Source organism: Haliotis cracherodii, unplaced genomic scaffold (genome assembly GCF_022045235.1).
Source record: "Haliotis cracherodii isolate W230 unplaced genomic scaffold, xgHalCrac1.p SCAF_10, whole genome shotgun sequence".
NCBI classification, from domain to species: domain Eukaryota; kingdom Metazoa; phylum Mollusca; class Gastropoda; order Lepetellida; family Haliotidae; genus Haliotis; species Haliotis cracherodii.
The window spans coordinates 54,275,191-54,287,440 of NW_027266265.1; the positions used below are offsets into that span (position 1 = coordinate 54,275,191).

A 12,250-nucleotide genomic window follows, 5' to 3' on the forward strand; every position below is an offset into this window, starting at 1 on the left:
TTACCTTTGCGACTTGTGAAGCACCTGGTCCATTTTCCTCAACCAGGGACATGACCAGGTTAGCAATACTACTCCGCAGTTCCAGGATCTGTAAGGAATAACACACACATTGCCATACTTAATGACATATACACACATTGCCAGACTTGATAACACACACACATTGCCAGCATTAATGACACATACACACATTGACACATGGCCAGCATTAAGGACACATACACACATTGCCAGACTTAATAACACACACATTGCCAGCATTGACACACACACATTGCCAAAATTAATAACACACACACACATTGGCAGCATTAATGGCACATACACACATTGCCAAAATTAATAACACACACACATTGCTAGCATTGATAATAGACACCCACACACTTTGACACACAGCGTCACATAGCTGGAACAGTGCGGCGTGAAACTACAAAAAGGCACACACACACACACACACACACACACACACACACACACACACACACACACACACACACACACACACACACATTGCCATCCTCCTCCTCCTCCTCTGTATCTCCAAGGCTTAGCATTTCGGTAAACGTACACTAATTCTGGATCCATTCCCTTGCTTCTCGTGTTCTCAAATTACCCGCCCTACTTTTTCCTGAATCAATTTGGGTTTTGGAGCATGGACAACGTTTTACGTAACAAACAAACAAAAACAAAACACTGATGGCAGTGATGTACATTGCTGCTTGTAAAATAGGTTTGAACTGATACCATTACGATCATATATTCAGTTTGGCTCTTTCTTACAAGTTGCCTTCAGGTTCTTAAACAATAACAAAATCAAACAGAAGAATAGTTCCATGCTTTCATAGGTTGGGACTTTGGTCACAGACAAATACACTGCCGGGCAAAAGAAAGTATACAGCCATGTTTGACGGTGGCAAAATGAAACAAACAAGAAATGGTTATTCGATACTGACGTATTTGATACGGTATCACAGGCGATTTTTCATGCATCACATCAATGAGCATCTAACAACAGATCCCTGGTAATGTCCTGATAACGTTTGTAATTTTTGAGTCAAATCCAATTTTCAAGTGTAAACTTTCTTTTGCCCGGCAGTTTACATGATTTGGCTAGTTTTGTCAAATTACAGCAATTCATAAACACAGGCTTATTATTAAATCAGGTGGACTCGCTTTTAGCTGGGTTTCCTTATGAATATTGAAATGATTTTTCTCGCTTTTGTTTCCGTGAGGACGAACAAATATGTTTATCATATGTAACAATTTTATTGATGTGAGATTTAGTGGTGAAAGTGGACATTTGATTCCATTTTCCTTTTGACACTTAAATTAATCGGAAAAATGTGAAAAAGAATTTCAGATTCCTCAACAATCGTCCAACCTTCTCAATGGAGCAGTTCTCGAAGTCGCCGGCTCTTAAGATGAAGTTGATATAGTCGATGATCTTGTTGTCGTAGATGACGATGCGGTTGTCTTGGTTACCCTAGAAGGAGAGCATTTAACCTATACATGACAATTTTCTGTGGATAAAAACTCCTTCATTCGATGTAACGACGTTTCAGGGCTACTTCTTGACCTTTCACCCCATGGGCTGTTATAAAAGAGTCATGTATTCATGTTCTTCCAACTTCTAAATGCCTATCAAAGACTACATTGATTGTATGTGCCGATATATCTCGTTATTCCTGTTTGTTTGTTGTCTTAGTATCAACAACATTTAAGTTATGTAACGTGGTCCTGCAAATTATCTAATCTTGACCATTCAAACCAGTGATTGATATCATGAGCATCTACCCGCGCTGTTGAGATAGGATGACGCGCAATCAACCAAGTCACCGAGGCTGACCGATCCTATCTTACGACCACCATAGGCTGCTAGGGACATATTCCATTCTCGTTACGTTGGAACCGTTTCCAGCTAAAGTATGTGTTTTAATATGATTCCGTATAAACGAAACAATAATACTTTATGATATTTATATAAGTCTTCTGCAGTAGTGGTCCGAACAGTAACGAGATCAATATCTGTTTATAACTTACGGCAGTGAACTCGTTCATGGACTCAAACAGCTGAATAACGAGGTCAATGCTCTTATCGTTGATGTTGGAGTACACGACGTTGAGGAAGCGGGTCACCTCTGCGATGATGTCAAACGATTTGACGTTGTCAGGTTGTTCACGGAGATAGTCCTGTCAACAAAAAAACCCAACGATTTGTAGTTCTTAATGACCTACACGAAGAAAACGATAATTGTGAATGATATTACCGTATTTCCTCTATTAGGCGCCTGGGAGTCGATTAATTTCGCACAAATCGTTGACCCTGGCCCGGCGTGTCTTCTGTTTAATGTTGGCACCGAATTGATAATTCTAGCCATTCAAATGGTACTTTAGCAGGAAAAAGTCATTATTAAGCGAAGGGAGTTATCATTACACATCGTAAGTTAATGTGATAGGAATCATACATTTCATCAACTGAAGGACCCTATTTTTATTTTTTGGACGTTGCGTATGACCCGGGGTCAATCAAAGGCCAGTGTTTATTAGAGAACCGGCGTCTATTAGAGGAAATACAGTATTGTAAATTATATGCAATAGAAGCAAGAGGTCACATTTCAAATTAACCTTTGAACTACCCTAAAATGGTTTGGCTATGTAGTTAAAATAAATATAATGAACAAGATTTATATACAACAATGAAGTTATAAATCTGTGTTACATATTGTGTGGTCTATGGACTTATGTGAGGATGAAACGCGAAAACAGTGCCATGTCTGCATGAATCAATCTACAAATGTATATGGTAGACATGGTGCATTATTAGCACCAGTGATTACGACGAAGGTCGGAGTGTTGTCGGAATGATTTTGTCGTTATCGTACAGTGGACTTTGCTTTTGTTAGAGATTTCTTTGGAATATGTAAAGGGTTTGACGCTAATATTTGCAAGTAATGAACGGGAGACTTAAAAATATTATGATGAAGATTTCATAAACACGTGTTTTGTACACCCTGAAGGGGAAAGAGGTACTGGAATCGGGATCAGTTGGCAGTTCCAGCCAGTATACCTCTAACTATTCAAACACCTATTGTGTGTCTTGCCAGGGGAACAATTGACTTGCCTTTGCATGTGTTTGTGACGGGTGACATCGATGGGACAGGATACGCTCACCTTTTCGCGAACACCTGGTGTCATCGCTATTTGATAGTGATTTACTAACACATGCTCATGGTATGGTCCGAATCGTAAATCGACTCTGCTTTAAGCAGATATTTCTATTGGATATGGAAATGGTTTTGTCGCTCTATTTAACTAATCGCAGCCTATGAAAAATGGCACCGTTTTTGTAGACAGGCGCCCAGTCAAGGAGCCATACCTGCAAGAGCTTGTTCTGCCCGTCACACATCCGGGCCATCACCTTGAGAACCAGTTCGATGTAGCCGTCGTTCCGGTACTCCATGGATGTGTCACCCTCCGCCGCGTCATCCTCCTTCACTTCCGGTTCCGGGTCCTTATGGGAACACAACAGACACAAATATTAGGAACGCAACTATTACTGATGGTATTCTAAACACTGAACACAAAGAGGCGACAATGCTTGTCGTAGGAGGCGACTAACGGGGTCGTGTGGTCAGCTGACTTGGTTGATGCATGCTATTGTATCCCAATTGTGTAGATCGATGCTCATGCTGTCAATCACTGGATTGTCAGTCCCACATTCGATAATTAACACACCGCCGCCATATACAGTAAACTACGGTTATAACGAACTCAAAGGCACCACTGATATAAGTCCGATATAACCGTAGTTCGTTATAAGCTTATATACAGTAAATGACGTGTGTGTGTGGGTGTGTGTATGTGTGTGTGCGCGCGCACAATGGGGATTCACAATGGTTTCTGTAGGTTTAACCTGGTTGTTGTGAGACGCAGCTATGCCTACTCCTGTCTCTAACGTCATGAAAATCACAACAACAACAACAACAACAACAACAACAACTACTACTACTACTACCACTGAAACTACGCCACCCAATGTTTACCGTGACCAGTATTTCAATGACATGAACATTTACTGTGACATCATATGACCAGTCTCTCTCTATCTCTCTCTCACAGACTCTCTCACTCACTCTCTCACTATCTTCCTCTCTCTCCCTAATACTCTCTCACTCCCCCCTCTCTTCCTCACTCACTCACACACTCTCTTCCTACCTCACCCTCTCTTCCCTTTCCCCTCTTTCTCTTCCCCACTGTCTCTCATTTTCTTCCTCCCTCACTCTCTCTCTTCCTCACTGTCTCTCTTCCTCCTTCTCTCTCTCTTCCTCACACACTCTCTGTCATTTTCTCTTCCTCTGTCACTCTCTCTCTTCCTCTCTCTCTCATTCTCTTCCTCACTCTCTGTGCGCGTGCGGGCGTGCGTGCGTGCGTGTGTGTGTACATGTGTGCGTGTGTGTGTGTGTGTACGTGCGTGTGTGTGTGTGTACGTGCGTGTGTGTGTGTGTGTGTGTGTGTGTGTGTTGTAGGTTGTGGAACACGTGTACAGGACGGCACGCTCACCTCTACCTTGACAGTGAGTTCCATGTCGGTGTCCTGCACCGTGTCGATCAGGGCTTCATTCTCCTTCACGAGAGGGTTGGCGAAGTTCACCTCCTTCTTGATGCCGTTGGCCTGGGCTGCATCCTTCTTCGACTTCTTCGGCTCCTTCTTCTTCTCTTCCTTCGGTTTCTTAGGCTTCTTGGCCTTTTTTTGCTTCTTCGTTGAGGCTGATGCCTTCTTTTTCGTCTGTAAACATTATACTGACAGATGACTCAACTGCTTTTGATGAGTAGGTGAGGAAGTTTGGTTCAGCGCCAGAATGAACACGCGACGCAAGTCGTGGCGTGTTAAGTAATGGCGTAATTATGAGAATATGTTGATTCCGGAAGTGGAATCAACGAGCTCAAAGGTGATTTCTCTGACTTCTACAACACAACTCTACTCCTACTCCACGGCGTTTGGACTACTGCGTCACCCACGACCGAAGTTTCTGTCAGAAACAGTGAGTCGCCAATGCCATTACTGTGACCACTGTAAAGCTAGAGATGGTGTGATAGAACAATGAGTATACGTGTAAGGATAGGAACTTCAACTGAATAACAGACCTCTGACTGAGAAATTGAGAAAAAATATAACGTTTGGCTGACAGCCAAGGATGCCGTTGTGTATTTCCTGTGCCTAAAGGGGGCTGCGCTAAATGAGAATTCTTAAAAGTAGCTGTACAAACCTACACATGTTCCGTGAATGATAAATATGCTGTTATATAAACATGACTAGTGGTTAAAGCGTCAGTAGAAGACCCGCGTACTGGCCTCTCAATGGGGAACAGGTAGAATGAGCATCTGGGGACAATAGGTAACAAAGGGGATGAGGATCAGGGGCGATGGGGAACAGGGGGAATGGGGATCAGGGGCAATAGGGAACAGGGGGAATGAGGATTCTGGGGCGATGGGGAAGAGGGGAAATGGGGATCAGGGGCAATAGGAATGGGGATGGGGAACAGTTATAATGGGGATCAGGGGGAATGGGGATCAGGGGCGATGGGGAACAGGGGGAATGATGACCTGGGGCGATGGGGAACAGGGGGAATGGGGGTCAGGGGCGATGGAGATCTGGGGGGATGGGGAACAGGGGGAATGGGGATCAGGGGCGATGGGGAACAGGGGGAATGAGGATCTGGGGCGATGGGGAACAGGGGAAATGATGATCTGGGGCGATGGGGAACAGGGGGAATTGGGATCTGGGGCAATGGGGAACAGGGGGAATGATGATCTGGGGCGATGGGGAACAGGGGGAATGGGGATCAGGGGCGATGGGGATCAGGGGGAATGGGGATCTGGGGCGATGGGGAACAGGGGGAATGGGGATCAGGGGCGATGGAGAACAGGGGGAATGGGGATCTGGGGCGATGGGGAACAGGGGGAATGGGGATCTGGGGCAATAGAGAACAGGGGGAATGGGGAACAGTGATAATGGGGATTAGGGGGAATGGGGATCAGGGGCGATGGGGAACAGGGGGAATGATGACCTGGGGCGATGGGGAACAGGGGGAATGGGGGTCAGGGGCGATGGAGATCTGGGGCGATGGGGAACAGGGGGGATGGGGATCAGGGGGAATGAGGATCTGGGGCGATGGGAAACAGGGGAAATGATGATCTGGGGCGATGGGGAACAGGGGGAATGAGGATCAGGGGCGATGGGGAACAGGGGGAATTGGGATCTAGGGGCAATGGGGAACAGGGGAAATGATGATCTGGGGCGATGGGGAACAGGGGTAATGGGGAACAGGGGTAATGGGGATCAGGGGGAATGGGGATCTGGGGCGATGGGGAATCCAACAAGGACATGTCTTACCCATCCACTGAGCCTCTGCTGGCGAAGGGCGTCCTCATAACTTTGTATTTGCTGCAACAGATCAAAGAAACAACTTGTTTAGTTGAACTCGACAAGTTCAAACGGATGAAATCTATCATGCAAAGGATGCACAATCGCAAAAATAAATAAACAACCAATGATGAACATATCATTTCCGTTACAGTTTCTCTTAAATCTCCTTAATGTTGCATTTTCTAATACACTAGAGTACACATTTCTGACAATACTGAAAACACTGACTCATGCATCTTACTCCAGTGATGCATGCGGAAATTGGAATCATACATATCACATGTGAATTATTGATACCAAGCGGCAGCAACGCATGTCTTTCATCTGCATAAGGTCAAAGCTTCCCCCGAACACTGAACCATGCTTAGAATTAAATTTACTGCCATGGGAAATCCATTTATGTAATTGTGAAGTTTGATGAACACAAAGTCAAGAGGTAATGGTCACCTGGGGAATTGTGATTTATAGCAGTGTATGAGTCTGCACTGGCGCATTGCTGACGTATACTCGTGGCTCCTTTTTCAATTAAGCCAAGTGAAACTTTCACCCGTGGTCATTTATCAATTTGGAATTAAAATGTTCCATTATTGTGTGTTGAACTGTTAATGATTATCGGGATGCAGACATACCTTACTTCAGTGATGGAGGGTATAAAGGTACGTATACATGAAGCAACGCGAATACGTTTGCCCTGACAGTTAGTTCATGAACGAGAGTATATGTACTATCGAGGGTCACTGAACTTTCATACGAATTGTCTTGCAATATCATCGTTTAAGGTTCCTGAGCTATATTTGATCTAGTAGACGAACGCATAGTTCTGAAAATATATGATATTGATAGACACAAATGAATCCATTAAAATTGAAAAGAAGCCACAGTGAGATGGGAGATGCATAAGCAAATCTAGACTTGGTTCATTTAGAGCTTTTACATTACAGTTAGAGACGGGAGAAAGGGAAATATGGTTAAGAGACTGTGAGACAGACTAATAATCTATATGTAGAACTCTAGACATAGAGAGAAAATAGATGTTGTGTTGCATCTGCAATTAACTATAATGTGAATGGAGAATAAATTTACCGCTGGAAATGTTTAATTTCAATTTAAATAGCCCATTAAACGTGATGTAACTGTGCACTGATATTCAACATGTATGTGCATAGGTATTGACTCACATAAGTTACTTTGCTTCAGCATGGTATTAAGATTAATCGAAATAACCACGGAACAAAATTATGTATTTCTGAAAAATAGGATACAACATATTAACATACCCTAGCATACATGGATAGTAAGGATAAGCTACTGTTTTACACTACACGCATTGCTAATAATATAACATCTCACAAAGAACATTCTTCATACTTCACGGACCATTTAACAGTGGTGCTGTGTGGAAAAATATATAATGTTCGAGTTGGTTTCAGTACTGAAACTTAACATACAGATCTGTCGTGTGTAACATGAACTACCTTGAGAGCCATGAGGCTGACGACGAACGTGTGAGTCGCCTTCTTGGCAACGGCCTCGGGAGTGTCCTTCAACTTAGCATCCTGCTGCGCTTGCAGTGACCGTCTGCAACAACACGGTCACCATGTGTGAGTGAGGGACAGTTTAAAGATTTGAACAGTTTCCTGTCGTAGCATGGCGTGTCATAGGGGGAATGGGGATCTGGGGCAATGGGGAACAGGGGCGATGGGGAACAGGGGGAATGGGGATCTGGGGCAATGGGGAACAGGGGGAATGGGGATCTGGGGCGATGGAGAACAGGGGGAATGAGGATCTGGGGCAATAGGAATGGGGATCTGGGGCAATGGGGAACAGGGGCAATGGGGAACAGGGGCGATGGGGAACAGGGGGAATGGGGAACAGGGATGATGGGGATCAGGGGGAATGGGGATCTGGGGATCTGGGGATATCACACCACGGAAACACCAGAAATGGGCTTCACACATGTTGGGAGTCGAGCCCGCGGTTGGCCTGGCAAACAAACGCTTTAAACATTAGACTACCCCATCACTGCTCTGACGGTTTGGTATTTTTGAGAATACTATACAGTAAACTACGGTTATAACGAACTCAATGGGACTACTAATTTTAGTTCGTTATAACCGTAGTTCGTTATAAGTACATATACAGCATGACTACAGCAAGTAGTCGGGACCAAAAAGTAAGTTCGTTATATCCGTCAGTTCGTTATAAGCGTGTTCGTTATAACCGTAGTTTACTGTATATATTTCAACTTGTATTGAGAGTGCCTGATGTTATGTCCAGCCCTTACTTCTCCTTGATGGAGTTGGTGGACAACGCCATTCTGTCTCTGACCGCCATGAAGAATACCTCCTCCCTCGTCGACAGGAAGTACTTCAACATTGATTCCTGGAAATAACACATTCATAACGTCAGTGCTCAGATATTCTAAAAACGGATTGTCCAGCCTTTTCGATTATCCAGTTTATTATATCCTTATGCTCACAATACAATGAATATCTGATACACTGGAATAACGAGGTTCAAGCCAACAATGCAGATGGGTGAATTAGAAGATAAATACTATGTGTGTGTCTATTTCCGTGATTTTATCGAGTATTTGCATCTTGGAAATTCATCTCGAGACCCGAAAGCGTTAGTGTATTTGTTATGAATTTTGTATTTCAATTTGCGTCCATTGTTAATTAGTATGCAAAAAATGCTGAGTAATTATGTATTCCTACACAGTGATTCGGTCGCTTGCTTCAGGGAATTCAAATCATATTTTCACCCTCTGACATTTGGTCATGTGACCCAAATTAGCCAATCACAACACAGAACACACTTTCTATAGGTTTACAATTTTAAATTATGCCATCGTCACCAACATTCCAGTTATCGCCAACTTCCTCCAAATGATAAAAATGGTAAAACTGTGGGTGACTGAGTGAGAAGCCCGGGTACATTGGGGCACTATGGGGCACAATCGCATTCAGAAAACCTTGCCACATTTTGTAACTACCATTTTAGTGAGCTCCTAAAAAACATGGAGTTCTAAGTCGAGAGTCTCAGTGGTTCCAGCAATGATGGAGACGACAGTCACTTTCGTGATGTCCAATGCCAAACCAGTTTCTGAAACTTCCATCTATTTTGATGATGTCATAGTGGTATTTTATCTACATAACTAACTGTTTATATTCCCAAGTATCATCTATATATCAGTATATATCTGTGAATGTTCTCGACAAAGCAGCTGCAGTTTAGTGAGTAAATGCGGTTTAACACTGATTAGTGTGTCATATCACGGCGTCTCTATGTAGGAGGAAAGCATGTCAGTGACAAACATGATGTCCGATGCAATTCACTATTTTCACTTGTACCATATATTCCCGTGTTTTTTTCATATCAACAATTGACTTGTCTTGGCATGTGTTTGTGACGTGTGCCAACGGTGGGGCAGGACACGCTCACCTTTTCGAGAACACCTGGTATCATCACTATTTAATATTGATTCATAAACACATGCTCTTGATATAGTCGGAATCGTACTATCGACTCTGTTTTATGCAGAGATTTATATTGGATATGGAAAGGTCTGTTGCTTTATTTAAACGAGCACCACTTTGGTGAAACCTACAAACAGGGATATAGTGCTGACAAACCAAGAATCATAATAATCAATTTGATCATCGGATTCTAGCTGCCTCATATTAAGTAATCATATTAAATAATCACGTAAAAAGGTTTCTATAAATATATTTTGACAAGAACCAACAGACACACATATCACCAAACGAAACGTTAATAGGTTATCTGTATTATTAATTAGTAAGGTGAGTGATAGGAATGTTTTGCGGTGACTCACCTGAACTTGTTGGTTGGCGTTGAACAGCATGATGCAGAGGAAGCCCAAGACTTCCTTGGCGATCTCATCATTTCTGGACGCCAGGTGGGGCAGCGACTTTTTCATGGCGCCGTTACACTCGTAGAAGTTCTGTACACAGGCTATGAGCTTCAGGGATCTGGGGACACAGATTATGTCATGGTAATTGTGGGGTGAGGTGTAAGGAGGATTAACGTGGCGTCCAAGATTATTCCATTTAGATAACTACTTGCATGTAAATTTAGGTGTGTGTGTGTGTGTGTGTGTGTGTGTGTGTGTGTGTGTGTGTGTGTGTGTGTGTGTGTGTGTGTGTGTGTGTGTGTGTGTGTGTGTGTGTGTGTGTGTGTGTGTGTGTGTGTGTGTGTGTGTGTGTGTGTGTGTGTGTGTGTGTGTGTGTGTGTGTGTCTCTGTCTGATTGTCCGGACTAATGACGGTTTAATAGTTAGCCTATGAGAACAATATTGGAATATTGGAAACGCATATGTAAATGCAGTTAATGCTTGTTCAAAAGCACCGTGAAGCTCTTTATGATATATATACACAAAACAAGTTTAAGAACACCCGACATTTTCATATGACTTAAGTCAACCTGTCATGTCATGAAAGGTTCATTTTAGACATATGAAAAAATCGTTCTTTACTTCTTTTGAGCAACATACTATGTACAAATTAACCTATATTTTTTATTATTATACACCATAAGGATATTTTGATTTTTGCATTTATATTTTGTATCGGGTAAGTCGTATAGGTTACTGTTACATGTTTGCTTCTGACCTGAGGATCTTGGTCTCTGTTGTCCGTGTTTCCCAGTCCTCTGGTAGCTTCCGCTCCTCGTTGTGAACAAGGGCCCTCAGCACCTGGAGACACTTGATGTTCAGGTCGTCCATCTCCTGTCGGGCAGCCTCCGTCAGCCTCTTGTAGTCCAGCGAGATTCTGTAGGTGGACAGATGAATGATCAAGTGTGGTGTGTAACGCCCCTGTCAGAGGTACGCCGGTCGCATCTTTGCGGTCTGGGAATAATCGTGTCCGAGACAGACAAAAACCTGACTGCATGAGCAACAATCAACGCCGTCAAGGTACCATGACACTTATGGGCCACGTCAAACATTATAACCATCAGATCATCATTTTAGTCGGCTCTCATGACAGGCATAGGACGCTCGGACCCATTTATCCCAAACAAAACCAAACAAAAAATCTTCGTGTTAGTCGGCTTTCACGACAGACATGGGACACTCGGTACTGTTTTATCCGAAACAAAACAAAAGAATAGTCTTCGTGTTAGTCGGCTTTCACGACAGGCAAGGGTCGCTTGGACCTTTTTTATCCGAAACCAAACCAAATAAAAACTGCCTGACATATACAATTCCATAAATGCAATTACATTACACTTTCTTGGTTTTGACATATGAACATATCTGGTAACTCCGACAACCGTTTAATGGTTTTCTGAAATGATGTTTTGCAATATCAGTGGAACTTACGACAGCTCCTCTATGAGTTTCCCTGACGGGAAGAACTTCTTCTCCGGCTTCTTCTCGTGAGAAGCAATAAAACAGCGGACCAGGCTCTGGAACTCCTCTCCCAGGGGCAGCTCCTCATCTCCTCCGAGGATCGTGTATTCTAGACAGGGACATGCGAGACACTTTACTTCCGGATAATAGTGTGCTGACGAAGTGCGTGCTTATACGTGTTTAAACTGAATGTTTCCATTAACTACCATAAATAGTTAACTCTATTTTCGTTTCAGCTGGTGATTATTTTTAACAATATTCTAGTCATTATACGTCTGCTACTTCAAGAATGGACATTGTTTCAAAGTAGGAATCGACCCGGATGTTCAGCGTGACGAAACGCTGTAACCCCTAGGTTGCCCCACAGTTCCTCTTAAAGCTTTAGGAGTTACAAAGACATTTAAGACAATTACCAATTTGATAACCAATATTATATAATTACGTCTGT

General features: G+C 43.2%; 1 protein-coding gene across 6 annotated transcripts in view; it reads right to left on the reverse strand.

Annotated features, from left to right (window-relative positions):
• Positions 1-12,250, reverse strand: part of LOC139454534 (inositol 1,4,5-trisphosphate-gated calcium channel ITPR3-like) — a 202,863-nt gene that overhangs the window by 21,116 nt on the left and 169,497 nt on the right. For 5 of the 6 annotated variants that reach the window (XM_071236311.1, XM_071236310.1, XM_071236306.1 and 2 more), the window contains 11 exons: positions 11,773-11,911; positions 11,063-11,221; positions 10,268-10,424; positions 8,714-8,811; positions 7,905-8,007; positions 6,397-6,447; positions 4,564-4,788; positions 3,380-3,514; positions 2,044-2,193; positions 1,385-1,486; positions 5-88 (listed from right to left, as the gene is read on the reverse strand). In XM_071236311.1, coding sequence (XP_071092412.1) covers positions 5-88; positions 1,385-1,486; positions 2,044-2,193; positions 3,380-3,514; positions 4,564-4,788; positions 6,397-6,447; positions 7,905-8,007; positions 8,714-8,811; positions 10,268-10,424; positions 11,063-11,221; positions 11,773-11,911 — 1,403 coding nt within the window. The remainder of the gene's footprint in view (positions 1-4; positions 89-1,384; positions 1,487-2,043; positions 2,194-3,379; positions 3,515-4,563; positions 4,789-6,396; positions 6,448-7,904; positions 8,008-8,713; positions 8,812-10,267; positions 10,425-11,062; positions 11,222-11,772; positions 11,912-12,250) is intronic. The other variant, XM_071236308.1, reaches the window with a different exon arrangement.